The sequence below is a fragment of the Alligator mississippiensis genome, chromosome 4 (assembly GCF_030867095.1).
Source record: "Alligator mississippiensis isolate rAllMis1 chromosome 4, rAllMis1, whole genome shotgun sequence".
NCBI classification, from domain to species: domain Eukaryota; kingdom Metazoa; phylum Chordata; order Crocodylia; family Alligatoridae; genus Alligator; species Alligator mississippiensis.
In genome coordinates, this window is record NC_081827.1 from 96,884,769 (window position 1) to 96,912,165 (window position 27,397).

Genomic DNA, 27,397 nt, shown 5'->3' on the forward strand with positions numbered 1-27,397 from the left:
TCTCTCTCTCTCTCTCTCTCTGTTGCTCCCTCCTCCCCTCCCTCTCTAGTGTGAAGGGTTTTTTTTTCTTCAGAAGCTCAGTGTCTCTGAGGAAGGGGGAGAGAGACAGAGATGCACTGGCTGTCTGCCTGCCTTCAGGATCCTCTCCCAGCCTAAAGCAGCCGAGATGGGAATGGTCCGCGGGGTTTCCAGCAAAGCCTTGCTCCTGGCATTACAAAGATACAAAATTCTCTCCTAAGGACGAGGAGAAGAGGAGGCGTCTGTGCTTCCTTGCATTTGGGCTCTGAATTTGGGGGGGTTGTCCTGATGTGGGGCTGACTTTCCTGTGATACTTTTTATTTTATGTTATTTTATTTTTGTCCTGAATAGTTTTTTTCTCTCCTCCCTCCTTTTTCACCCCCTCCCCCTGCACCCCAGGTCCCCGAGAGCTTTCCTCAAACAGTGGCTTGTTCCACCCGTGAGGTTTGCCCTGAGGAAACCTGTGTGGTGAGGGAGGGGTGACTTGTCTGTTCCCTCCAAAGGGGCAGACAGCGAGATGCAGTTTGCATCCTCGTGTCTGACTGGGAATTTTTGAACCATTTCCTTGCTGTGCGCCGGGAGGAGACGGCATTTTCCTCCCCAGAGGCAGCGGGCGTGGAGCTCGCTAGTGACCCACGCAAGAGGCGAGGTGACTTCGATGGCGAGCGGGAGCACCGCACGGATGGAGCGCGGGTACATCTTTGGATTCTGTTGTCTGGTTCTCTTGGACCCCGGGCGAGTTTGGACCAGGGCTCCTAACACCAAGGATCCTGAGTTGGAAGGACAAAAGGGAGGCAAAGCCAACACCAGCTTGGGTCCTACCGTGGAAGACACCGCTGTGGCCCCAACCGAGGTCATGCCAGGAGGTGACCGATGCCTTGGTTACTATGATGTCATGGGGCAGTGGGACCCTCCATTTAATTGCAATTCAGGGATCTATCGATTTTGCTGTGGGACCTGTGGGTACCGCTTCTGCTGCCAGTTCAAGCATGGACGGCTGGACCAGAGCGGATGCTCCAATTACGACACGCCCGACTGGGTCAATACAGGCCAGCCGCCATCCCGGGTGGATGAGACCCATGAGGACCCCACTCGGGACAAGACCAACATGATTGTGTATATCATCTGTGGTGTCGTGGCCATCATGGTGCTGATAGGCATCTTCACCAAGCTGGGCCTGGAGAAATCACAGACCCCTCAGACGGAGATGACTATGTCCAGGTAAAAGGGGCCTTATTCCTTCCCTTTCTTACCCTCTGCATCCCTGCACCATCTCTCGCCCTCTCCAGTGGGAAGGTGATACCCTCCATAGCCTCCTTTTGGTTGCATTGTCTCCTTCTCTACCAGATGGCAAGCCCAAGTCAAATGCCATAGCCCTGCAGGGGCCTCCCACCCCCACTGAGCCCTCTTGACTTTGGCCCTGAGAAAATCAAGATGGGAGTCTAGCATCCAGAACACCGAGGACTCAGAGTCGGTAGAAATCTGAGACACGGGGAGAAGCTGAACGAAGGGGAAATTGGGCTGGAGATCAGGAACCTGAGAGCTATTAAACTAAGGAACAGTCTGCTGGGAGGAGTGAGGAAAGCTCTGGTCCAGGCAGATCCCTGGAGAGTGGACTGAGAGCCACAGTCCCTCACTGGGTGGTGGGGACAGACAAGACATGACCTGCTGTCAGAGACCTTCTCCAGCCCTAATTTCCGTGATTCTGAATGCAAAGCTCACATTTCAGCCCTGCGTCTTGGGGGTCTTTCAAAGGGAGTCCGTCTCCATGTAGTTCAGTTCCTACCAGGAGGTATCTCAGCTTTCACCTGCTTTGGGAGGGAGCTTTGTTACAGCTTTTGTATAGCTCCTGTCATGTCACAGAAGAGAGAGAGAGAGAGAGAGAGAGTGTGTGTGTGTGTGTGTGTGTGTGTGTGTGTGTGACCACATGCTCCTCACACACACTGACCCACAAGTCTCAGGGAAGTGGGGCTACAAACCCTGTTGGAAATGAAGTTGATCTTGCCATGGGGAGAAAGTTTAGACACCCCTTTCCCAGCAACCTCAGACTGGATGGGTCTGCTATTACCTGGGAGCTGGGGAGAGGGGGATTAGGATTACAGATGAAGAGAGGAAGCCAGTAGGCATTGATGGGACCAAACTACTCTTCTGTTTTTCTCTGCATCTCATCTGTTTTATTCAGCAAGTGCAAGAGGTTTCACTTCCCAGCTAAGTGAAGGGGCAGCAGGGAGAGGAAGGGTTACTGAATCTCCCCCAACATCATACTCCACATCCTTCCCTCCCTCCTTTTCTCAACTCCCCTATGGCTGCACATCTCTCTCTCCTTACTGCACTTTCTGTCTTATTATTTCCGTTTCTGACTTTAAACAAACATACTTCTTGTCCCATTTCTGTCCCTCACTCTCTCTCCCCCTTGCTGGCGCATGCTCTCTCTCTCTCTCACACACACACACACACACACACACACACACACACACGGAGTCACTGACATTTTGCAAGGCAGCTTGTTTTGAAGTCCTTGCACTCAGCACGCCCCCACACCCTGAGAGAATGTTTCCCCCAAGAAGCATGGAGGGAAGGTTCAATCCCCCAGTTTATGGCAGGGCTCTGTCACCTCCAGCCGCAGCATTACGTACCAGCCTTGAGGTGCACAACGTGCTTTGTACTGTAGCATTTGCAATGGTTGGTGGTTTGTGTGCAGAAGGAACACGGGGGCTTGTCCATGGTGAAATGCAGTGTGTGTGTGTGTGTGTGTGTGTGCGTGCGTGCGTGCATGCGTGCGTGTGTGTGTGTGTGTGTGCGCGTGCGCGCTCACGTACTCATAATAAAACAGGAAGGCAAAGCCGCCCAAGGTACTAGCCCTTTGAAATGCCAGTGTCCTACCACTCTATTACTGTCATCTCTGACAGACTAGGGGCCTTGTGATCTAGCCTGGCTTGTGACACCAGTGGAGCTGGTGAGAGAAGGGGATGGCCAGGGAGGCACAGTTTGCTTTGGCCGCTCAGATGCGGTTAATGCAACAGTGTGTCACTTGTAATGGGCTCACTGGGTTGCCAGCATCCAGCTCATATGGTGACCTAAGGGAACCTGCTCAGCTTTGTTTCTCTGACCACCTGGTCCACTGTGGCAGGCAGGGAGAGAGCAGCAAGAGAGCTGAAGTCAAGGACAGCAGCTCCAGAGCAGAGCTACCCAAAGTGGTCTTGGCTTCCGTGCACAAAGTATGTTGGGATGGGACAGGAGGGTCAATGCCAAGGGTCCTGAGTTGCACTAATGGGCAATAACAAGAAGCTAGTGTGATGTGCCTTTCAGAGAGTGCTCTCTGGGGCTGCGTGGTGAATTGTCCCCAGACAGTAAGTGTGATGTTTGTGTCGTCTCTTGAGCAGGACATCCCAGTTCTGCTTTGGCCATGTGTGGAGGCTAGATCCTCCTCTGGCATAAAGCAGCACAGCACTGCTCCACCAACTTCAGTTCACACCACTCTGAGAATCAGGCCCACAGAGTCAGGCAGGAGGGACCTTACCACACTTTTTGCAATAATATAGCAGCTACAAATGCCATCTCAGCCATATTCTCCCCGCAGGCCACAGACTTGGATTTGGTGGAAGGAACTATCCTGATTTTCCACCCTGTAGCCTGGAGGCAGTTATAGTTCTGTTGAGTTGGTAAGGCTGTAGTATTCCAGAATACATCTATGCTGAAGGGTGAAATGTTGTGTAGAGAGACTCAAGCCATCTTTAAATCTGTTAGTTGGGACCCAGAACTAGTCATGTTGTGATAGATCAGAGCTCTGTGGTGTGAAGAGTAGACTCAGCTGCATTTCCTCTCTGGTCGAGTGATTCCTCCAAGCATTTCTTGCAAAGCACATTGGTGTGAAAAAGAAAGTTGAAGTAGACAATGTTTTTACCATTGATACATCTCAGTGCCTTCTTTGCTCACTGGCATATTGTGTTTCCTGGGCAAATCCCTACGTGATCACAGTGGTTCCCCAGAGATGCCACACACCCAACGGGGCCTTGTCTCGCCAGATTGGAGCAGCAGGGGATGGATGTTAGAAGGCAGAGATGAGGCACGTTGGCAAAGGGAACAGAAAAACAATGGGTGCTTTATGCTGGAAGCAAGGGTTATTGGCAGAGGATGTAGGATGTGACCAGAGTGGCAAGGCACACTGCCGGTCAGGACTGAGTGGCATTGGCAGAACTGTGAGAGGGGAAGGGAGGACAGGAATAGGCACAATGCAGTTGACACAAATTTTTTTGTTTCACATTTTGTAGCTTCTCTCCTCGGGTAGATATTTTTTGCTTGTTTTTTACTGTTGCATTAAATAAAACGTGTCAGTGAGTTCAGTGCTTCTCAACATGAGCAGCTAATAGCAGCAGCTGGAGCCAGGCAGAGGGCAAGGCTCAAACATACAGCCCTGCCAATGCATCACATTACCGACCTGCAGCAGCCTCTCCTAATCTGCTCTTGGGCCCTCTCACAGCCCCCCCTGCCAGGGCCCCTCTTCCCTGACAAGCAACACCTTCTGCTATTCAAGCCTTGGGACCTGCCCCTGTTGTGCCAAGCCATCTCCGCCCAAACCAGCTGCACCCCTGCTATTTAAGTGCCAGAGCTGTTGTTAGCAGAAAACCCTGCTTATGCCAAATTTTTGGGGCAGCTTTGTGATATGAAACAAAGTGGGGGACAAAGATGACAGCAAAGTATAGGCAGCTGGCTGTGGAGAGGTATGGAGAAAAGGGGATGGCACCAACAAGGAGAGACGTCTCAGAGTTGCCCCAGAGTCTCCATGAGTTTCCAATCTGCAAGGTACGTGTTTTAGCATGCAGTGCTGGCAAGGGAACCAGATCCAGCAATAAATCTAGTTGTTGGTGTTTTATTAGGGCTTTAGTAAAAAGCCAGCACCCCAGGAAATGATCTACCAGGACAGGTAGGTCCACCAGGTGGGTGGCTCTGATGGCATCTTCAGCCTTTGGGTTACTCGGGGCAAGGAAGAGATTGAGAGCTTGGCACCCTGTGCTCTCTGGCTTGTAATTTTTTGTGGCAGTTCAATGCCTGGTGTTTTCTGTCCAAAAGTACAGTAGCCCCTACTCTCCTGTCCAGAGCCAGCCGTAGGGGTGGGCAACGTGGGTGACCACCAGGGCACCGTGGCGCACGCGTCCACACACACACAGACGCACACACTCACAGCAGTGCTTTCTCCTCTGCCCGCCCCATCCCCACCCCATGCAGGAGGAGGGGCGCCCAGCCTAACCTGCCCCCCACCTCCTGCCTCAGGAGGAGCCGGGCTGGGCACGTGCAGGTGGGGTGATGCCTGCTCCAGTCTACCTGTCCTGCTCCCCACGCAGCAGCAGTGGTGCCCACCCACGAGCCTGCCTAGTGCACCATGCCACTCTGGTTCCCCACCAGACTGCCCCCCGCACCCCTGCCTACCTGCCTCTGCCTTCAGCAGTTCCACTGGCTTGAGAGTGGGGTGGGGGGGTTGCCAAAATACAAGTTTGCCCAGGGCGCCATTTTCCCAAAGGCCGACCCTGCCCCTATCACTGGTGGCCGGTGAGTCAGCACAGGTGGAAGCCGTGCCTCCTGCCAGTCCCTGCCAGGCAGGCTCCTCCCCACCTCCCCTCCCCCCTGCAAGGGCTGACTCAGCACAGCAGCTGGAGGTGATGGGTGTCGAGCAGGATGGGGTGGGTGGAAAAGTAATTTCAAAACCCTTTCAAAGGCAGCTGCAGTGCATGGCTGGTAAAGGGAAGAGACAAAGGGAGTGGAGGACGTAAGAAGCTAAAGAGGTGACAGGAACAGGCAAAGATGATTCTTGGGGACTGAGCCCTGCAGGCCGAGAGGACTGGGACACCTTCCTTAATGCCATGGGTCAGCTGGCTGTTGAAACGAGAGCTGTCCCTGAGGGATGGTTAAGGCCTCAGCAGTAGGAAGAAGCCAGGAGCCCACTGGGGCTTGGGTGTGGCTACAACTGATTGACTGGTTCATGCAGCCCAACGTTTTGGTGGGTGCAGATTCAGCTCAATCTATCCACATCCCCGGAAGGAAATATCTGTCTCTGTGTATCTGTGCCCATCCCTTCCACCTTCTCTGTCGTCTGCTGAAACACTGGCAGGTCTACAGAATCGATACAAACTCTGCCAAGCTCCATCCACTGCGACTCCTCTTTCATTCAGTCGCTGATGCTATTTTTCTCCTTGGGAGGAGACTGTTGGGCTGTTGGGGTGTGCACACGTGAGCAGATGGGTGGCTGAGTGGGTTGCTAGTTAGTGCGCACACCCGTACACTTTCATTTCCCTGGCTGGGACAATGGGGAGGATGGAAAATGGGCCTTCTTCAGGGGTGCTGCAATTACTCCTGTCATAACACATCTTTCACAGCTCTGCTCAGGCGTAGGGAGAAAGCCTGTTACCGTTTCTAAGAGGGAAAAGGAGTTTTTTTGTGGGGCTGGGATAGGGGAAGGAGCGTGTGTGCATGCGTATGTGTGTGAAGGGAAGGGTCGTTTTAGAAACCCCAAGAGGTAGAGCAAGCATTGTCTGGTGGATATTGTGTTCAGTAACTGTATGGCTCCCTGACCGAAATACCCTAACTGCACCCTTGAACTTGGATGCCATCTGAGCCCTAGGAGCTTCTTCAGTGAGACCCCAAGAGCTGGACACTGCCGGGTCTAGCTGGTGGGATGTGAACTACATGCTTTTCCCATGCCTGGCCTTGGATGGTCTCTTTAGTTTTATAATGAAAGGGCAGGGGCCATTTCTCCACTTGTGTTCTGTACCTGATGTCTGCACAATGCCAACCAGGGTTGTCTTGTAAGAAAGAGAGAGACTTCTGTATGTCAGGCCGGTGACACCCAGCAGTGATAAACAGGTATGTAAATGCTTAGCCTGCTGTTGGGAATCAGGCCTTCATAGGCCAGTACTGAGAACGGAAGGTAAATAACCACCATATGTTTCTCCAGGCACATGATCTTGGGTCCTGCTTGTTCTCCAGCATTTCTTGCTATTTCTGGCTGAAGTTGTGAGCCGTCCTGGTGGGAAGCCTGATTTTGACTCGTAGCCTTAATTCTGCTATTCCAAAAAAGAGAATGTGCTTTTATTTCTCCTTCCACTAATGCAAATCAGAGCATTCACAGAATAAAGCGATAATTAATTCCACCTCCTGGTAGGGGTCCCATTCCCCAAAAGCACACCCAGAGATCACATGAGACTGTACTTTGAAATATGTGGGTCATCACTAAACAGATCTTTTCCCCCAAAGATCCAGGTTTTGGGGCAGAAGCAAATGGAATGGGAAAAGGTTTTTTTCCTCCTATGTGCTGCTTCTGAGCATCAAAAGTAGGGCCACGTATCCAGCTGAACAGTGTCTAGAGCATTGCAGTTGATCTCTGGCTGCTTACCTTAGCTCTTTATAGCTATTGCTGTCTTGTATAGCATATTCTTTTTGGACTTTTGCAATGCAGGTCAGGGCAGAACCTGGATCCGATGGTTCCTAAAGCATTCCTAGAGCTAGGGCTAAAGGAAAATCTCTGTTAGTGATAAAGGGCCTCTGACAGGCTGTCAACGGGCTAGAGTTTGGTCCAGTAGAATATACACATTCCAGCCAGTTCCCTACAATTTTTTTTTTCTAAAACCATGCTAGTCACCTAAAAAAGGGAGAGAAACTCTTCAGTTGTGCCAGTACCAGTAGGTGCTCACCCCATTGACATAGGCTGAAAATGCCTGTGCAGGGCCGGAGTGGAGGATGCCTAACTGCATGCACATCACAGAGCAGAAACTCAGGTGGCCTGATGAAGCATGCCGTTCATTCGCAACAGCAAGAGCTGTCTAGTCTGGGAACCAGTCCCAGAACAGGGGCCTCTAGCAAAAGACACTGGAGGGAGAAGGTAATAGCTGATGTGAAAACTGTACAGGCCAGGAGAGAGTGTGTGAGGTGTCCTAGCAGTGGTAGATGATTCAGATGGTTGGTAATGGTACAACAGAGTCTGGACTGCACAAGGAAAGCAAAGGATAGTTTGTGTATGTCTGTGTGCAAAGAGATCTTAAGTGGCACCGTGGCACTGTCTGCAGCCATGGCTGGAGACAGTGGTTGCTGTCCACATCCTTTTCACCAGCGACTGACGCAACAGGCTGCATGCAACCAGCAATGAACCGAGCAGATCTCTGCTTGGTGCAAGAGGCTGTCTCCTGTGACCTCGCACCACAGCCACTGCTAGCCAGAGGTGGTGACTCTCCATGACTTCCCTTTAACTCCAGCCCCTTTCAGAAGGCACAGAGCCTTGCTCTGGTTTTACCCAGGTGGCGTGGGCACATGGTGAAGGAGGTGGAACTCACTGATGTCAGGCAGCACAGCTGTGGGGGGGAACCAGGTCCTTAGCCAAGAGCTGTGGAAGGAGTCTTGAAGCCTGACTCTTGAGATCTTTTCTAAATTGCATTTCTTTGGGGAAGCAGGCAGCATATGCCCTTCTCCTGGTCATAGTCAGCATGCCACATGCCCAATTTTCTATGATCTGGGAGCATTGGCCAAGCTCTACACCCAGGGTGTCAAATATAGGAGTGACTGGCTGGATCTGGCCAGTGGATCTGCTCTTTCTGGACCACAGGGCTACCAATGGACCATCACAAATTGAAAGTGGCCAGGGAAGAGTGGCTTGCCACAGAATCCAGGGACTTTGGGTGCCACTGGACATGGCAATTGGCAGCAGGCAGGCTAGCAAGGATTGATACAGCCCTGTCACTCTCCAGCCACTTTTCCCATCACCACTGCTGCACTGCTACTACCACTACCACCGTGTGCCCTGTGCCAGAGCTAGAGCTGCCACTGCAGCATGGAACGTGAGATGGGAGCCAGAGCTGCACCACATGCTCCATGCCAGAGCCAGAGCCACTGCCATCACCGCATGGTCCAGGCTGGATCCAGTCTGCGAGGAGCCCTGCAGTCCAGATCCAGCCCAGGGCACAAGGTGAATTTGACACCCATGCTCTACACTACATTCTCATGGATGCATGGAATAGCACAGCTGTCTATGTAGCGGGCTCCAGCAGCATCTTGGACCCTTTATGGTACAGACCAGCTGCTTACTGTGAAGGACAACTGGGCCAAGTATCTGCTGGAGCAGCAGCTCGTGGAGCACCCCGAGAATGACCAGTGCAGGTCTTCCTGAGGCAAAAGCAAGTTTTCCATCAATTCTTAAGCATATCTATGGTAATCATAGTCCTGTCCAGATGTCTTAGGGCTTTTCTGATCCACTGTATCTCTTAAACTCTGCCCCACAACTGTGTGTGTGTGGGTCTGCAACAGACAGTTCTTTAGAGTAGATTCCACCATGATCCCACCATGAGGCTGTCACTGTGGTAGCAGAGGGAACAGAGACCCAGAAGGGAAGAACTAACTGCTGAGTGAGTTAGAAAGCTGAGGGAAAAGTCTGTGGGTTGAAGATAACAAGGAGACGGCCAGTCCCACTCCCTAAAGTGGCTTAGATCTGGGGAGATAGACCAGATCTGGGGAAGGGAGAGCCAGGGGAAGTAGATGTGGTGTTTTTGCCTCTGTGTAATGGCAGTGTCCAGGGACCCACATCAGGGTAGGCATTGTGCTCAGTGCTGTACAGATGCAAGTGCCACACTGTCGTGGTTTGCACTTAAACCTCATTCGAAAAGCAGCAGGAGTTGTCCCTGGAAGCCAGGGAACAAAGCTCAGTCTGGTATGAGTTAAGGCACTGCTGCCAGCCCCAGCAAAAAACAGCCTCTGCCATAGGAAAAGGCCAGGGGTTGAAGACAACAAGGAGACGGCCAGTCCCACTCCCTAAAGTGGCTTAGATCTGGGGAGACAGACCAGATCTGGGGAAGGGAGAGGAAGGGGAAGTAGATGTGGTGTTTTTGCCTCTCTAATGCTGAGCAGGACCATGTGTGCTTGTGGTCTTGTCAGGCTACTCAGTGTCAGAAGTTGCCAAGAAAGAGCAAGGACACCAGCATCCAAGCCTGTCATGGTCTCAGAGCCCTAAACTAGGCAACTGCATCCATCACATTACAAGGAGTCCATTTTCATCCTGTCTCCTCCTGGCCTCAACCTGTGTTCGCCTCTGACCGCACAGCACTGTGGTACCAGGAAGATGTGCAGTTTGGACTGGACTAGCTGTTGGGAATCATCCATGGGAGAAACCCTAGCCCAAGAGTGCTCTGCACTGGGGCATGATTAGTGAAGCACAGTCCTTGGACCTCCTCCTGCACATGCCTGGGCCTGACTCTCCCCTGGCTCTGACTGCTGTGACCCCCACTGACTTGCTGATTTACACTGGTGCGAAAGCAGAATTGGACCCTTTCCCCCCTCCTTTCCCTCTCCCACTGCTTCATCAGTCTGTCTGTCTCTCTCCATCCATCTCTCCTTCCATAAGTATAGGATGGGAGCTCTAAATGTGGCTCCTGTTTCTCCCTTCCAAAGGCCAGAAGTGACAGCATGCTATTTCCTGGTGTGTATTTAGCCGGTGGCATTTGCAGTGATGATAGACCCAAGTAGGGTGGGGTGGGCAAAGGCGCTAGAGAGGTAAAATCCTGTTAATTTGCCATGTCTGAGGGGAGGGGGAAGAGCAAGGCTCAGGTGGGGAGGGGCTCTTCCTCCTTTATTGGTGAAAGGAGCCCTAACCAGGTCCTGGGGGGATTCAGATTGCTCCTTCCATACTGAGGAATATTTGAAAGCCTGCCAGAAAATGAATTACTCCTGATGCCAGTGAAAAAAACAGGACAGAGGGGCTCCTATGAAAGTCTTTGCAGGAATCCTGGTCTCCCTGTTATGCTGATACTGGGTAACATTTCCTGGCATAGGAAGGCTTTAGATCGGGAATGTCATTACAGCCTAGGCCATGGGGCTCCTGAAGGGGCTGGGAACTTGATGATGGTGTTAACCCCCCCACAGCAATCTGGGCTGGCTCAAGAGCCAAAGGTTGGTCCAAATCTAGCCCACAAGGAGCCCTGCAGTCCAGATTCAACCCAGGAGGGCCAAACAGGTTCAACGCTCCTGCTTTAGACTAATAGACAGGGTCATGGCTCAGCGCCAGCCATCTTGCTTCCCTTGCTCCATCCACCTAAGGGTACCTACCCTGACTTGGAGCAGTGGTTCCTACCTGATTGGCCAGAAGATGCCCATATGATTTGAGAGGCAGGGAGATCCAATGGACCTGGCCCTGTGCTGACTTAGCAGACAGCGGTTTCATTTCCAGCTCTGCCACTGATTTACTCTATGGCCTTGGGCAAACTGCTTCCTCTGAGTTTCCTTTCCCAGCCCTTGAATTATAAACTCTGCAGAGCAGAGAACATTTCTTACAGAGTGATTGTGAGGTATCTGGTGCAATGGTCCTCTATGCACCATCAGAATAGAAAAGAACCACCAAAAGTCTGGCAGAAACCCGACTTTCCCAATGCCTCAGTCCAGTCCTTCCCCCCATTCCCCAGTCTCGGCCCTGCCTGAATTCTGCAGCTCCCTGCAGGCCAGGGCAATCTATCGCTCAGCCCTGAAGTACTGTGTCCCCCCACTCAGAGGGCCTCCATGCTACTTACTTGTCCAGTGATCCACTGACTCGCCTGCCACCCCACCTCCTTGGTCAGCATCCTGTGACCTTCGTCTTCCCCTCTGAGCATGGAGGCAAAGAATCCTTGCCAGCTTTGGGCAATATCACCTGACTGTCACTCATTTGCTGCTCCAGTCCTTTGATGACCATACTGTCTCCTTCACCCAGATTCCTATGCTCTTGCTCTTCTGGCTGATAGCTTAGAAAAGAATTGCCCATGTTTCCTTTCAGAGATCCACTCTGGATCCAAAGCTCCCCAAAAGCCAGGTGCTGGTTTTGACTTCAGGTCAGCTGAATTACTGGAGCCACAGCTCTAATCCCTTCTTCAGCTTGGCAACTCTTCCAAACATATACTACTTTCAATGCTTATGCAGGCTGATCATTTTCTATTCACTCAAGCGCACCAGGCCACCAGGCCACGTATGCCGGTTTGTTCTCACAGGGCTCTGGCCAAGTGGGAAGCCATGCACACTGATTTATCCATGTAGGGCCTACTGAGATTGGTTTGTTGTTGCTGGTTTTCCTACAAAGCTGGGATGCTTGTGCCAGCCTGTTAGGGGTGGGAGCCTCACAACTACTAGGGGTGCTCATTGGCGTGGCATTCTAGGTTTGCTGTTGAGTTGCATCGTGCTGTCTTATAATGCTCAGGATTTTTGAAAGGGTAAAATGGCCTGGATGTGGCGTTCTCCCACTGTGATGGTGGCTTGGCCACATAAGGCAAAGAGCTGCTGTGGCCATGGGCTAACAGAGCTGGATGTTTTAGTTCAGGAGATGCTCATGTGATGAAGTTGTAGATTTAATCTTTGCAGCAGACAGCCTATCCTAAGGTACAGGGTTAAGCTAATGCTGAATTGCATACCTGGCTTGTTTTTTGGGGGTGTTCAGGAGTGCGAGGCTGTGAGAATGCTTTGTGCCTGGTGGGTTGTTTGTAAGCACTGAGCTTTGCAAACTGCTAAATTTTGCTTGTATGGGTGCTGGGTTTTGCAGTTTTACTGTTGCTTACCAACAGCTGCCTACGCTGCTTCATAGGGTCTTGGGGATGTTGGTTTTTATTTAAAAAAAGAATGCTGAATTTTTTACATGTGCCTTTTCTCTCTCACATAAAGACCTAAGGAAAAGTAGGTCAAATATGTTGAACTTCCAGATGCAACAGGTCTGTCTGAGTGCTGATTTACTAAGATGAGTGCAGAGCATGACAGCTACCTAGTGTGGAACGGCCCTTGGGAACAATTATGTCTTCCCATTGCCTGGGACAAAAGAGAAACCTGCCCCACCTGTTGGTGGAGAGATCTTGATTGAAAGTTACCCATGGGTCAGTTTTAGCTGTAAAAAGGGGATAGACAAATTCTTGGAAGAAAGGAGCATCACTAACTATTGAGTCTGGGAGTGAGGGGCACAGCGTCTGAATCAGAACTTCCTAGCCCTTAAATCCTGGACGCTGCAAGTGAGAGAGGACCAGTGGAAAAAAAAACCCTGGCCATTCCCAGTTCACTCTCTCTTTCAGCATCCGCTCTCTGTCCCTGTGTGGCACAGGATACTGGGCAAGATGGGTATATGCCGGTCTGACCCAGTAAATGGCAATTCTTAAGTTCTTTAAAAAGGTGACAACGTTTTAACAAAGGGAGGAAATTAAAACCATTTCAGATTGATCCAGTGATTTCCTTTTGGGACTGGCTCAGTGCATGAGCTGTGCTAAAGCTTCCTGTGGCCAGACCTTTCAGCATCTGGATGGGATGGAGGTAGTTGTTGCCAACAGTCTGCAGATGCAAAATGAAAGTGAACCACCCCCACCGAGAGAGACTGCCGACTGCTCTAGAGCAGAAGAGAACCCGGGGACAAATGCCAGGCAAGACTAAATGAAAGCAGTTATGAGAGACGTGGACCCGACCACCCAACCACAAAGAAGCCTGATGGGACCAAGAAAGTTGTAAGCAGCTGTGCCAATGGAAAGATGCCAAGTCAAAGGAGACCCCATGTACATTTGTGGTTAGGTTCGTCTTCCTCAGCAAACCGTCCCTCCTTTGGCACTGAAAAGTGAGTCAGAGTGCAGCTAGAGACCCAAACCAAATGGCAGGACAGCCGGCTAGCAAGAGAAGATGCCTGAGAATTAACAGAAAAAATGCCCTTAGAAGAACCATCATTGAACTGTAACATTCCAAGTTTAATACAAAGGCAAGAATCTTGGTTGATAAACTCCCAGAGAATGGTACAAGATGATTGCCCAGTGGTATGCGCTTTTTAAGCATTGTCTTCTGTGGCTTCTGTTAAAAGTTAGTTGTCAAAATTCATTGATGGCTGATAGAAGTTGGCATGAAATGTGAATGTCCTGAGGGCAGCCCTTCCATATTCCAGACCAACTGGAACAACTGAAAAGGGGACTGGCTTCAAGGACTCTGTGTCTGGTTTTATGTTGAGTAGCGTATATGCTTGGACAGGACATAAGCAGTTTGGGCGGAGCTGTAAAAATTCCTGTGCAGTGGAGATATGGCTAGTAAAACTCATGGTTATGCACTTCACTTATGGATTTCCCCAGCTCTTAGATTTAAGGAGTTCCCAGGCAGCTTGGCCTTAGTGAACTGTGGTGAACTGATGTCCTATTTGTGGTACCTGGAATACCGTGGAATATGTCTGCATCAAACTGGGGACTCCATTTGGTTTTACGACTTCCATTTTTAGACTCTATCCTGCATTTTGGGTCAGGACACCCATTTTGGGTAAAGGGCTGAACATATCTAACCTTGTCTTGGGTAAGGTGGATCTGCTGAATCCCAGATAGTGCCATGCTTGGGAGAGGTGTGGGACACAAAGTTGCTTGGCCAAGGGCATGGGACAGTAGCCTGAGACTGAGAAACCCCACAGAGAGATTGTGTCTCAGCTACTGATTGAGGTAGTTCAGGTTCCCTGTGGAGCCTGAAATCTCTACAGAGAAGCCTGGCTGGGAGTGTAAAACGTGGCAAAAAGGTCAGTGACTTTAAAATGGGAATGATTTCTGTCAAAGAGGAGCCACAGGTCAGATGACCAGTCTGAACAGAGGAAAAGTAGAGGGCCTCTGCCTGACAGTAACCATGGACAAGACCTCAGGTGGACAGAATGGGTGAGATCCAACTTGGAGGGGGTGTACCAGACTAGAAGAGTGCAGTGATCAGCGGGTGTAGGAGCACTTGGGATTCATCAATTGGATCTATTCACAACAGGCTGGTGGGTGTCCACCCAGAGAGGAGGGCTGAGCTAGGTTGTAAGAGAAATGTCCATAACAGAACAGATGCATAAATAGGGAGCAAAAGGATTGAATCTGTGCTCAGGAGGAAAGGGTAGAGTGGTGTGTCTGTGATTATGCGCGCGCACACACACACGCGCGCACACACACACACGCGCACACACACACACACACACACACACACTTACCGCCCTCATGCGGTTATAATCTCTGGCCTGCTCAAGGTAGTGGTTGGGCTAATACCACCTTCTAGTGGCTAAATTATAAAAAGGGTACTGGTAATTGATGGAGATTCACAATTAACTGAATAGGATAAGGCAGTGTGTTCGAAACCACTTGTACAATAATGAGTTATTGCAGAAGCAGGTGGGAGGAAGAAAGCCCCTTATAGGGTTATCCCAAGTCACAGGCACCAGAAAGTTCATTAGTCATTGCTTGTGCTTTTGGAACACAAGAACCTGTGTCCTGTCCCAGGTTACCCTGCATATACCTGAGGTTTAGCTGATGGTCTCAGTGCATGTAAGTGAGACAGGCATGGCATTTGGCCCAAAAGAAGTGGTGAGGGACATGTGGGAGTTAGAGACAGAGAAGATCTATCTGGACAGTCCTTGTCTACTCCACTCACTCTCTAGCCAGTACAAGGCCATTTTTAGCAGTAGAAACTGTTTTTTTATGCTAATTTCGATGGAAATAGAGCTATCCGTATCGTATCCTGAGACTCGCTGTTTGTAGCTGCACCAGTTTCTGTGTACGTGCCTTGCTCTGGGAGCTCCCGTACACCATGGCGCTGCTGAGATGTCTTCCAACATGAATGTTAAAGGAATTAGAGACGGTTCTTATGCAATGCTGTTTAATGTTTAATGTCATTATTAATAAAGTGATCATTAAAAATGGGCAGAATACTCAAGAAAGGTCATGATTAGTTCATCCTCAGCCCTACTGGCACATCACCATTCCCTGCAGTCTATTCTCCAGAGCTTTCTCCACTTCAGTTTGAAATGACTCAAGTGAGGGGGTTGCCATTGTTTCCCTTGGGAGCCTTCTCTGAAGTCAGATAACTGTTGCTTTTAAGAAATGGCCCCAGCCCTTCAGCCTCAGTTTCCCCCTAAATTTCACCCCTTACTTTTGAAATTATATCCCTGTGGATTACCCTGCATAATTTCTCTCCCTCATTAAAACTCCTGTGTTTCAGTTATTGTGTCCCTCACACCATTACCTTTTGCCTGGCCTCCACATGTTCAGTTTTTCTAAACTTTTATTTCGAGCTCCTTTCAGAACATGTTCTGCACACGTGCATGTGTGAGAAAAGACGGCACGAGTGCCCTGCTGTCATGAACCCACAGGTTACACTAGTTAAACCGTGTGTGTGTGCACATGTGCCGAGGTAATTAACGTGCGCGGTTTCTGTCTGATAATCAGAGGCTGGTGCTTCCCTCCTGTCATTACTGGGACCTTCCAAGCTGTTTGTGTTTTTCAAGAGGAAGTGCCTCAAGTGTGTGCCACACTAATGAGACTCAGTCTGATGAGAAAGGATGGCTCCCTTCTGCCCCGGCTGGTGGTGGCTTCAGGAAACGTGAAACACTGTTCAGGAGAGACCCAGGGCTGCACAGCGGGATAGGGTTGAGATGGTGTGGAAGAGTGATGTAGTAGCCTACTTGTAGAAGAGAAGTAGGTGTTTCAGGGCCAAGCTGAGGTTCATGTGCAGAGGTGCACTGAGCCCCCGTGTGGGAATAGCCAGGCTTTCCCTTGGTTCAAATCGAGGTGCACTGGGGAAACGGAGGTAGCACAAAACCAGGAGCTGAGGAGACTCGGAGACTCCGTCCCTAGGACACTGGCTGGCAAATTTCCTTTGTGTCTTCTCCAGGACTCTCACAGACTTGCTGAAGCAGCCAGGCCACAGCCCCTCCGACCACACAGCAGACGGCCACGTAGGCAGTGTCCAGCTCCAGCTTGGTGAGGGCCTCACGCGGGGATCCCCCAGGAACGGCACAGGTAAGAGCTCATCTCCGACCAGTCTGGAGACAGCGGAAGGCCTCCAGTCTCTTTCTACTTTTCCAAATGGGCTTGGGAGAAGGACATGGTGTCATAAGCACAGCAGTCAGGGTCAGGGAGCGGCTCAGAGGCCTGGCAGGTCAGGACAGGTGTGGGAAGAGAGCATTTCAGAGCCAGGGCTTTGTTTCCTTTGTTTTGTGGTGGGTTTATTTAAAGTAGGGCATGAAGTGCTGCTCAAGGGCTTGGGGGGGGGGGGCAGGGTATGGTGTTGAGAAGTTGGGAGAGGGCATCCCAAGCCCAAAAATGGTCCTGAGGAGAGCAATGCTCATCCCTGATGCCAGGCACTACAGAACAGAATTCAAGGCACTTGCAGCCGGGGCCATGGGGGCCAAGGAGGCTCCTAGGGAGTGAGGTAGCTCCCTATTCTTCAAAGCCCTAGTCTCAAATGGGGGGTTTCTTCCTTTGCGGTAGGACTCAGATTTTCTTCCTAGGTCCCTATAGGCTCTTTATAGACCTCCCCTACCCTGGAAACTGGAGCTGCATCTCCCTGCCCTGCCCACTCTCTCTGTTGCTCTATGGACATCACTGCAGCCAAGAGGGCCAATTGAGGGGGCTGCAGAGCCTTGGCAGTCAGGCCCCTGCCTGTCCTACAGCCACCATCGCTAAGAGCTGGAGCAGGCAGCTGCCTGATAGGCAGCATCATTGCTTCCCTCTGTTTGAGCCTGCCTCTGCTACAGGCTGGCAGCTTTGGATGACTGCCTCGGTGGCATGTGTGCCCCCTTCTCTTTCCCCAGGATGCTCCCCACTGTCCATGCAACAGCCTTAGGGGAGATGCCTTGGCCTGCAAGCAGACAGGCCCCTGCTTGCTTCTCTGAAGGATAGGAAGTGACACTTGCGCTGGCAGCAGCCTGCGTCTATGCATGGCTTACAGGTCAGAACTCACTGGCAGTTATCCGGCTGGGACAGGCTGCCAGAGTCATGCCAGCTGACAGGGGCTAACACAGCATGGAGGAGGGAGGGTGGGAAGACACCACAGTCAGGCAGCAAGAAGGGTAGGACCCATCACTTGAGGAGAAGGGGTAGGAGGGTCTCACTCCCTCCCTCTTGTTATTTAAGAGCAGGAGTGCTTGTGTCAGGCTGCCTCCCAGAAACTGGAGCAAGCCCCAGTGCTGCGTTGAGGTTGGTGGCGAGGTTCATGTCCTTCTGCAAAACAGTCCCTGCTGGGTAGGATAGACACACCAGACACAGCTTGAACCCAGCTGGCCCAGGGATCAATAGCTTTGTGGCTTTGGCCAAGCAGAACTCAGTGTGGCCTGCAAAACAAAGCCAGGAGACAAGGGTAGAGCCTCAGGTGGGTTTTGCTGCCCACACTGTGCTCCGTGAGGTGATGGCTAGGCAGCTACCACTCCCTGAGCAAGCTAGTTTAAAGCCAGCCCTGGCTGTCTGCGCAAACACTGAAGAGACTGCAGTATACATGGAGCCTGAGTGACTCCTAGGAGGTGCCCGTAGGCAACATGCCTCCAGGCAGAGATGGGAGGTGTCTCTTCCATGCCACCGAGCAGCAGATTTATCTCTACAGTTAACCATCTGGACAGCAGGAGGATGGAGAGGCCAGGCAGCACCAGTGGCACAGCGCTCTCTGTCTGTGTGACCCGGGGAAATTGCTTGTTAACCCACTGGCCCTTTTATTTCAACACCGAGTTGTCTGGGGGTGGGGAGGAGGATCTTGTCAATCTGCCAGCGACACTTGTCCCAGGCTCAAGGAGGAGGGTGAACACACTGCTCTGGAGCCAGGGCTGGGGAATGACACTGGCCTGAGAGCCCTGGAGAACAAATGTGCACCAGGCAGCCACAGTGCCAGCTTCCCTCACATGCTGCCCACCAGCCTGCTTCAGCCCTGGAGCTATTCTAGGAATGACAGACATTCCCTGAGGGCTGTGCAGCCCTTGTCCCTGCTGCTCTGGTGCCTGGTCAGCACCGGAGGGACAGTGCAGTACTGTAGCAAGGGTGGGGGCAAGCAGGGTGACTGCCCCAGGCACCAAAGCAAAGCAGTGCCAACAGGTGATGGCTAGCCGGGGCAGGGCCTGGGACAGAGGCACAGGTGGCTTGTTTGGGGTGGCATGGGGATGGGGGGGAAGGCAGCTCCCACTACTGTGTGCAGTCCTGGGCAAGCATGGGCGGCATGTGCCCCCAGGATCTGTGTGTGGGGCGAGGGCGGGCTGCTGCTGCGGGCTTTGCCCCGGCCACCAAACATCGTCACTACAGTACTGGGACACTGTGTCCTACTTGGACTGAGAACTGGAAGTCCTTTCATGAGGCCTGCCAGTTCTCTCTCCGTCACGAAGGGCTTTCAGTCTCTCATGACTTGCAGCCAAGGTAGAACCAAAGCCCCATTCACGAAACCTTCTGGAGCCTGGGTCTCTGAGGCATCCATCCCATTAAGCATATAAACATGATATTGTCTATAAGAGCAGATCACTGATGGCTCAGGAGGCAGAGGCTCAGATGTGGGGTGTCTTGGCAGAAAGGACTACCCAGAACTGATGGTTGGGGTTGGGAAGGCCCAATCTCATTAAAATTCAAAAACATTTTATACAACCTCAAGCAAAGTTATTTATCAAGTAACAAGGAACACTGGTGATACCTACAGAGGGAGGAGGAATATCTCCTAGAAAGCAGTGACTTTGGAGAGGATTTAGGGTTGTAGCAGACAAGCGTTTCAACATGACCTTCTAGTGTGATGCTGTGAAAGAAAGGCTAATACAATGTATAAATAAGGAAGGAGGATCAGGGAGGTGATTTTTCCCTCTGCATTGAACCTTTGTGTGATCATGCTAGGACATAGTGTCTGGTACTGGCATCAACATTTTTAAAGGATGTTGGAAAATCGAAAGTAAAAAAAAGACCCACAAAACTGGTTTAAGGACTGGGGAAAATGCCTTTCAGAGAGGGAGAAAGAGAAAGAGACAGAGAGAGAGCTCAATCTGTTAAATCTGTCAAACAGAAGAGGGAGGGGTAACATGATCTCAGCATATAAATGAGTCCACAGCGAGAAGAAAAACAGATACTGAAGATCTTATGAATCTGGTGGAGAAAAGTTTGAGGAGGACCAAGGTTGGGAAACTGCAGCCAGACAAAGCGAAATGAGAAAGAGGGCATTAACAGGGATGATGATATCCATTGAACCATACTACCAAGGGAAATGGTGGATTCTCCATCTCTCAAAGTCTTCATATCATAGATGTGTTTCTGGACCACTAAAGCATGTTGGCTTAGTTAGGAGCATCTGGGTGAATGTAATGGCCTGTATTACACAGGATATCAGACTAGCCTTAAACCCAATACAAGACTGTTATGCCTCTCTCTTCTGCTCTCTCTCTTTCCATTCCTAGATAAGATGCACTTGAATAATGCTGTGGTCAGCACCCCTATAGTCCCCCAGATTGGCCTGCCACACTCCCACAGCAACCGCCTGCCGATGACAAGCACCATGCCCCTCCAGGCTCCAGACTACACCAAGTATGCCACACTCAAGGCTGTAGGTATGTGCTGCCACACCCACAAGTCCGGAGCCAGGGTGGAGCTGCTTCACCCAACTGTGCTTCCTCGAGTGCTGCTTTCCCTCCCGCTTTCTTTGACCCAATTCGCCGGGTGACATCACCATATTGCTGCCATCCCACACCCCAGTGACAGCAGCAACTGTGATTTCACAAATGCCAGTGGGAGTGGGATGAGATAGGGAGGAAATGGGACAGCACTGGTGACAGGACGGAGAACAATGCAGCCTCCAGCTATGGCTCTTACGCACACTTTTGTGGGAGGAGGTGCAAGTGTAGCTGGGCTCAGGCAAAGCTTAGCACAGGTTTGCAGGGAGCATTATTGCCAACCCCACCAGGTCACAAATCAAGAGACAAACTCTTAAAAAACCAAGAGATTTGGTATGTGAATCATAAGATGCTCCGTTCTAAACCCCTTCCTCCAACTCATCGCAGATGTGCCCTGAGCAGCCCCCCCACCCCTTGTGGCCTTGGCTCGGTGCTGACCTGGCAGAGCTCCCTGCACCCCCACGGCTTGGCCCCACCAGGGCTCTCAGGGACTTTGCAGCTGGACGCAGCCCGGTTGGGGCCAGAAGAAAGGATCCCAAGACTTGGGAGCTCTATCATGAGATCAGGAGTCAGACTGAATTTTACTTCAAATCCTGACATTACTGGGGGAGCGCTGCACCCGGGGTCCCACCAGGACGACAAAGGGCAGGGGCGGTTTGAGGAGGGAAAGCTGCTGCTTTCGTGGAACAGGGGATGACTTAGAGAGAGGTCATGTGGTCACCACCCAATCAGCATCCAAAATTCCCCACCATTCCAAAGCCTCCTCTGAACCTATCAACAGGCAGGAACCTAACAAGGTTCCGGAATGTTCATATGAGCCAATCACAAGCTGGGAGTTTTGCATGTTTCCGACACGCTGTTTTTCCAGGCAGTCAGCCTCCAGGATGCACCCAGCCTGCCAAGGTCATCCCCCTCGGCCCACCGGGCCCTGGTTTGCCTCATGGTCTTGTCTCATGGAGAGCTGCCACCAAGGATGTCAGACGGTGGGGAGGGGGAGAAGTCATCCCGGCGGACAGAGGGGCTACCTTCGTGCCTATCAGAACGTTTTGGTCCAGGAAGGGGTTGGGTGTCCTCCATTTTATCTGATCTTTTTGCTCTTTTGCAGAAGGCGCCCCAGAGGAATTCTACAAGCGGTTTCCTGCCGTGGACATGCCACCACCAGGCACGCTGTCCTTCCCACCCATGGGGCTGCATCAGAAAGACACAACTACCCTGCAGGATGGCTACCCCCTGGTCAGCTTGGCCACACCTGGGCAGAAGGCAAAAGTGGTGAAAACCAACGCACACACCCTGGCAGCCAGCCCTGCCTTCAAGGGAGGCTGGGACCCTAGCCACCACCATCACCACCCTGACATCCGCCGACAGGTCTATGCCACCAAGCGTCAGTTCAGTATTGAGAAGCTGCCTGAGGTCTTCAGCCAGACGCCATCCCACTATGTCCCTCCCCAGCGGCACTTCTCCACCAATAGCAAGACTGAGGTCACCGTCTAAAAAGGACCTTCATCTTCTCTTTTTTTTTTTTTAATATCCCTGCAGCCTCTGGGGCTGGCAGTTAGCCAGTCGAGAACACCTGATTGCAAGGTACCGGAGCTGCTTGCCTATCACAGCTGGCATTACTTGGTTGTGTGGCAGGAGACAAGAGAAGGGTTGTGGGAGGACCCACCAGAACCGACACACCGCGCACTCCCCCTCCCCCCCAGAGTACTTGGTTAACGTGCATGGTGAACCAGGCATGCATGCTGTCCTGTGACTGATGCACGGCTTTTTTCCAGTTCACCTGTCCATCATCTCACTTGTGTAGCAGACTGGTCAGTGTTGAGGGAAGCCAAGGAGACTCCAGTGCGGTTCCCTGTGGAATCACATTGTACCATTGCTAGAGGGAGGCACAGACCTCTTAGGGGAAGGACAACTCTTAGAAGATGGGAGCGAAAAACAACCAGTAAGTCCCTTGGTGCTTGCCTACTTACCCTGTTCTCTCCCTCTTCCTCTTGATGTCATTTTTAAACCAGGCGACAGAATCACAAGTACCGAAAGTATAAATAACTGTACAAACAAGCAGCTGTCAAGGGCTTGAGATGAATTTTAGACGTCTCCCTTTACCTCCTGCTGAGCCCTTTATTCCTCTAGCAAACAGCCTGTACTGGGTTTGGGGGCTTTTTTTCCCCTCCCATTTTTGAATGTTTCTAATAATAGCCTAATTGAATCTGTATCTTCTTTTGCATCCTGCACCCTTGGATCCTAGGTGTGGTTTTAATGGTTGGGGAAGAAACTATTCTTGAAGTATGGAACAAAGCAAGGCATAGTACCACCTGTGTAAACCGTGACCACTGGCTTAGGGAGGTGATGGTGATCAGTTTTAAGTTCCTGTGAGAAGCTATCTTGATAAGGCATAATAATTTCATGATCACTGGCTTTGCAAATCCAGCAGAACCATCAAGATGTCACAGTGTAAAGGATGCAAAAGTTGTGTATCTCCCCTCTGTCACACTTTCTGTGGACTCTTTCTGTCTCCAGCTACCTGTAGCACCAGGCCCTGAAGCAATCTCCCACCAGGTCCCAGCCCAGTGGGTCATACTCTGGCTTTCCTGTGGAGCTAGGGGTGCACTCTAGGACATGTGCTGCCCCCAACCCACCTATGCTATGCTGAATGCGATTACTCATCAGGCTTGCTCCTCACCCTCAGCCACTTCTTGTTCCTGAGAAGTTGCAGTTTCATGTTCTTTCTTCTTCATTACATGCTGCTTCTTGTGGGGCCCTGCCTCTGCAGGACACTGATGTGACGCTCAGGAGCTGAAGTTTTGCTCTCGTGCACCTCTCCTGCCATCCAGTGGCTCCCCGTTTCCAGAGGAAGCCCCAGAAAAGGGCATGGCACCGCTCATCAAGCCTCAGCAGTGCCATGTCAAAGTGGCAGCTGGGGCTTTGGCTGCTTTAGTTGGTACTGTTGTGGAGGGCTGGCTTTACTACACAATTGGGAAGCCGGTTGCACATGGAACAGTGGCAGACAGGGACCATCATCTACCTGCAATCAGTCCTATGCTGCCAGAAAGTGGCCACCACTCAGCCCAGCCCATCCAGCAGGGCTCTCTGAGCCTCACTCTTGTTCATCTCAAGGCTGCTTCTCCCCACTCTTCTGCTATTCTTACTACTCCCTGCGTCTTCCCCCTGGATCTCTCCATCACCCTGTGTGGAGGTACTTGAGGTATCAACAGGCCGGCTCATCTTAGAAAACTCGAGTAAGGAGGTGCCTGCCAGGACAACATGGAGGCTCTCATGTAGCACTCAGCCTGGCCCTTGAGGGGTTGTGCCCCCTGAGGCCAGGAATTACTGTCTTATGCTGCTGTTGCAGGGGAGAAGCAGAGCAAACCTACTCTAAGCTCTCTCCTGCCTTGTGGAGAGACAGAAGGGGGCTACACTGACACTGACTCACCCACCCAAGAATCTCTGCCAAGTGAGGAATTAGGCACTTGGAAACTGCTTCCCTCATCCCTTTCAAGAGTCTGGGACATTTGTTGCATTGATCATTTGTTTCCTACACACATTGATTTTAGTTGCCTTTCCTTAACCCCACTCCTGTTCAACAGAACTTTATTTGTACTGGGGTAATGTGTGTTCCCATGTGTGGACAAGGTATGCTGAAGAGAATGGTATCTACTCCGCCATCACTTGACATGTGCTCTTTGTACAGACACAGCAGAAAGATTGGCCAACAGCAGCTCCAAGCCACACATATGAGTTGTGCGGTTGATTCAGGAGCCCTTACTCCATGAGAACTTGGGCATCACCATTAAAACCATGAGCTACTACTGCTTGAGCTAAGGGGTCAGTCCTCTAGCTCGAAGCAGCAGTCACCTCATAAGTGGTTTCTGTGGCTCAGCTCTTAGCAGAAGCTCTGTAATGCACACAGTCAACAATGAGTTACCTCTTACCCACCTGCCCTCCCCCCAGCCTGCCCTCCTCAGAGAACAGTGAGGAAGCAGTGAATTAGCATTAGAGAGGGGAAAAGAAAAGGAAAGGCCTGGGTCCTGGCTTGCTTTCTCCCCATCTCCACTGCTGATTTGGCAGCAGTGCTCAGCCCTTTAGGACCGTGCATAAGCGGAAACACCTGCCAGCTCTGCTGCCTGCTCTTCAATAGGTGCTGCCTGGCGGCAGGGCTCTGATGAGCTAGAATTCAATGCAAACCACCAACCACCTACAGCATCATGTGAATGCCTTACACTATGCATTGTCCTCCTCGGCCAAGCTTCTCCTGTGCAACTGGGGTCTTGCTAATGCCATGGGCTGGGCCAGCTGTTCTTGGACTGGGCTGTACAGTATTGGCTTCCTGGCCCTTTCTTGCCTAGTGAGTGGTACCCATGACAGAGCATCAATGTGGTCTTCCTAGAAAGGGCAGCACACACAGGCCAAGCCAAGCCTGGGCAGGCTGGTCACCCTCTCCATCTCCTACCCTCATGGCACTAGGTCTTCCATGAGAACTTGTATTTCAGGGGGATCTTGCAAACAGCTACCTATCCATCCATCCATCCATCCCGAGGAGCTGGAATGAAGCCATCGACTCATTTCACCCTGCCTTCTCCCCCATACAGAGATCTGATGGCAATGAATTTCAGTTGCTCCCATGCAGGGAAGGCATTGACCCAGTGCCCAAAAAGGGCAAGGCTCCCTCACATCTTCACTCTAGCCTCAGTTTCTTTGAGACTCTGGACCCCCCTGAAATCATAATAATGCAGGTACTATGCCCCAGAGAATGAGGAAGGCTGCAGGCTGTGACAGGTTGAGCGAGCAAGGACTGGAGAGGGGCAGACAGTAGATGGACACATGTGACTCAGTGGCAATGGTGGGGAGAGGGACAGGGGGGTATGGCAGGTGTGCAGACAATGGGTGGTTGATGCCAGAGGCCCTGCAAAGCCTGGGTCAGTGTTATTTGTAAATTTTTCTCCAGTTCTAAGAAAAAAATAAAAGTGCCCCCCCACCACCCACTGCCAGACTGGGCACGCATCTCGCTGCTGTTCTTGTGCACCTACAACACTGGGGGACTGACAGCCCCTGGGAGGGGATTGAGCCAGGTGGGATGGAGGGAAGAGAAGCATTGATGGAGCAGTCTAGCTGAGGGGCACGCTCAGGTCCAACCACAGCGGATTGATGAGAAGAGGAAAACACAGCCCTGCAGATGGAGGGGACACACCAGCTCTAGAGCTGCTGGGCACCAGTGCTGGATGCTGGGGGTGGGCCCCGGGGAGGGGAACCTAGGTGAAGACCTTTATTATGTAGCTGCTCAGCCCTACCAAGGCTTCACGACACACACTCATGCCCTCCCCTTGTCTTCCTGAGCCCACAGGGAGGTGCCGCTGGTTTTTCCCCCCATGGCTTCTCTCCCTTCAGTCCCTCACAGCATCTCAGCTCAAGGGAACAGCTACATCCCAGCAGCTCGAGGCCACCTCACAGTGTCAGTGGGGCACAAAGCAGTGGCATGACAGCATCACGGAAGAGCACAAGCACCAGCCCACACCATGACTTGCAGGTGCTGGAAGCTGAGCTCAGATGCTTAGGAAGGTCGTGTCATGGGGCAAGGCAGACACCTGCCATGTGTCACCTGCATCACAAGGCCTTCACATGACACATGTGGCTAGGGGAATGGAAAGGTTGAAGGAAAAGGGCTCACACAACCTCAAGGTCTTCCTGCCTTCTGTGCCAGGATGGTACCAGCGAAGTGCACCATGGCAGCCCTTTGAGAGCTGAGCGTCCCAACAGGCAAGCATGGAGAGGCATCATCCCCGGCTCCACCACCCCCATGCACCGAGTGGTCCCCAACTTCACACAGAGGGACATGTCACATTCCCCTAGCACAGGCTTGCTGACACTCCCCATGCTCCTGCCACCCTGGCAATGTCATGTTCAGAGCAGACTGCCCCCCACCACTCCGGGGTTACTGAAGGCCTCTGGCAGGCAGATCAATTCTTTCTCTGGTTGCAATAAACAGAGCAAGGCAGACATTAGGAAATGTGAATTTAAGACACCTTCCTACCTGTGCCTGCAGACCCCTCCAGACATCCATGGAAGGAGAAGAGGCGACCAGGGCCCCCCTCTGGTGCCCTAGGAAGGAGCCTGGCCTTGGCCCTAGCCCCACCACGGCGACTGCTTGGGTTGGCCGCAGCAATGCTGAGCTTCAAACAGTGATGAGTACAAGGCAGGCATAGCAGTAATCCACTCCTCTTGTCCCAACCCTGCACCTCTCTCAGCCCTGGGGCAACTGCTCTGATGGGAAGCGCTCACCCTGGCACTGTATACCTGCAGGCCCTGGAAACACGCATGGCAAGAAGAAAAGCCTTCTCCTCACTTGATGTTGCCCATCTGCCCAAGCTGCTTCCTTTGCGAGGCTCCTGGCAGTCCGACCAGGCCCTGGCCACAGGTGAGGGCCACGCAGCAGACTGCTGATATGAAGGGGTGCAGGGCTCCGGGTATAAAGGGGCAACGCTGATGCCCATCACCAGAGACAGGGACAAAGTGACACCATCTTTCTGCTTTCCGTGCTTGCCAGCGCTGTTCCCAGAGATGAGAACAGCTCGTGGCATAAGGGGAAGAAAGATGACGAACTCCCTGGGCTCAGGAGACATCATTAGCTTTGTGGTGGGAGGCAGCCTCTGCTCTGTGCCATTTATAAAACTACACAGGCTAAGTGGGGTACAAAGTGGGTCAGGAGGGACTGTGCATCCCTGGGCCTGGCACAAGCCTGTCCATGCTCTGTGCCAGACCCAGCCCACCGTGTCCCATAGGCAGCCCAGTACCAGCTCAGGCCCTAAACCAGACACAGCCCACCTCCCCCTTTCCCCACAAATCTGCTCACACCCTGACTCACAGCCATGCTGCCAGGCTGCCACATCACTGTGGTAATGCCAATTATAGCACAGGCATCCTAGGACCAAACTTTGGCTTCTGCCAGGGACAGTGGAGAACCATCAAGTCCACCACCCATGTCATGGCTGCACAGGTGCTTGCTTAGGCCTCGCAGTCATGAGAGCA

The 27,397-nt window shown here is 51.8% G+C and overlaps 1 protein-coding gene across 1 annotated transcript; it reads left to right on the forward strand.

Moving 5' to 3' along the window:
- SHISA8 (shisa family member 8) lies at positions 1 to 25,352 on the forward strand. Its single transcript, XM_006262476.4, has 4 exons — positions 1 to 1,239; positions 16,648 to 16,775; positions 20,168 to 20,317; positions 21,486 to 25,352. Exons 1-4 carry the CDS (start codon positions 677 to 679, stop codon positions 21,869 to 21,871), a joined length of 1,227 nt encoding a protein of 408 aa, XP_006262538.2. The 5' UTR covers positions 1 to 676; the 3' UTR covers positions 21,872 to 25,352.
- The last annotated feature ends 2,045 nt before the right edge of the window (positions 25,353 to 27,397 follow it).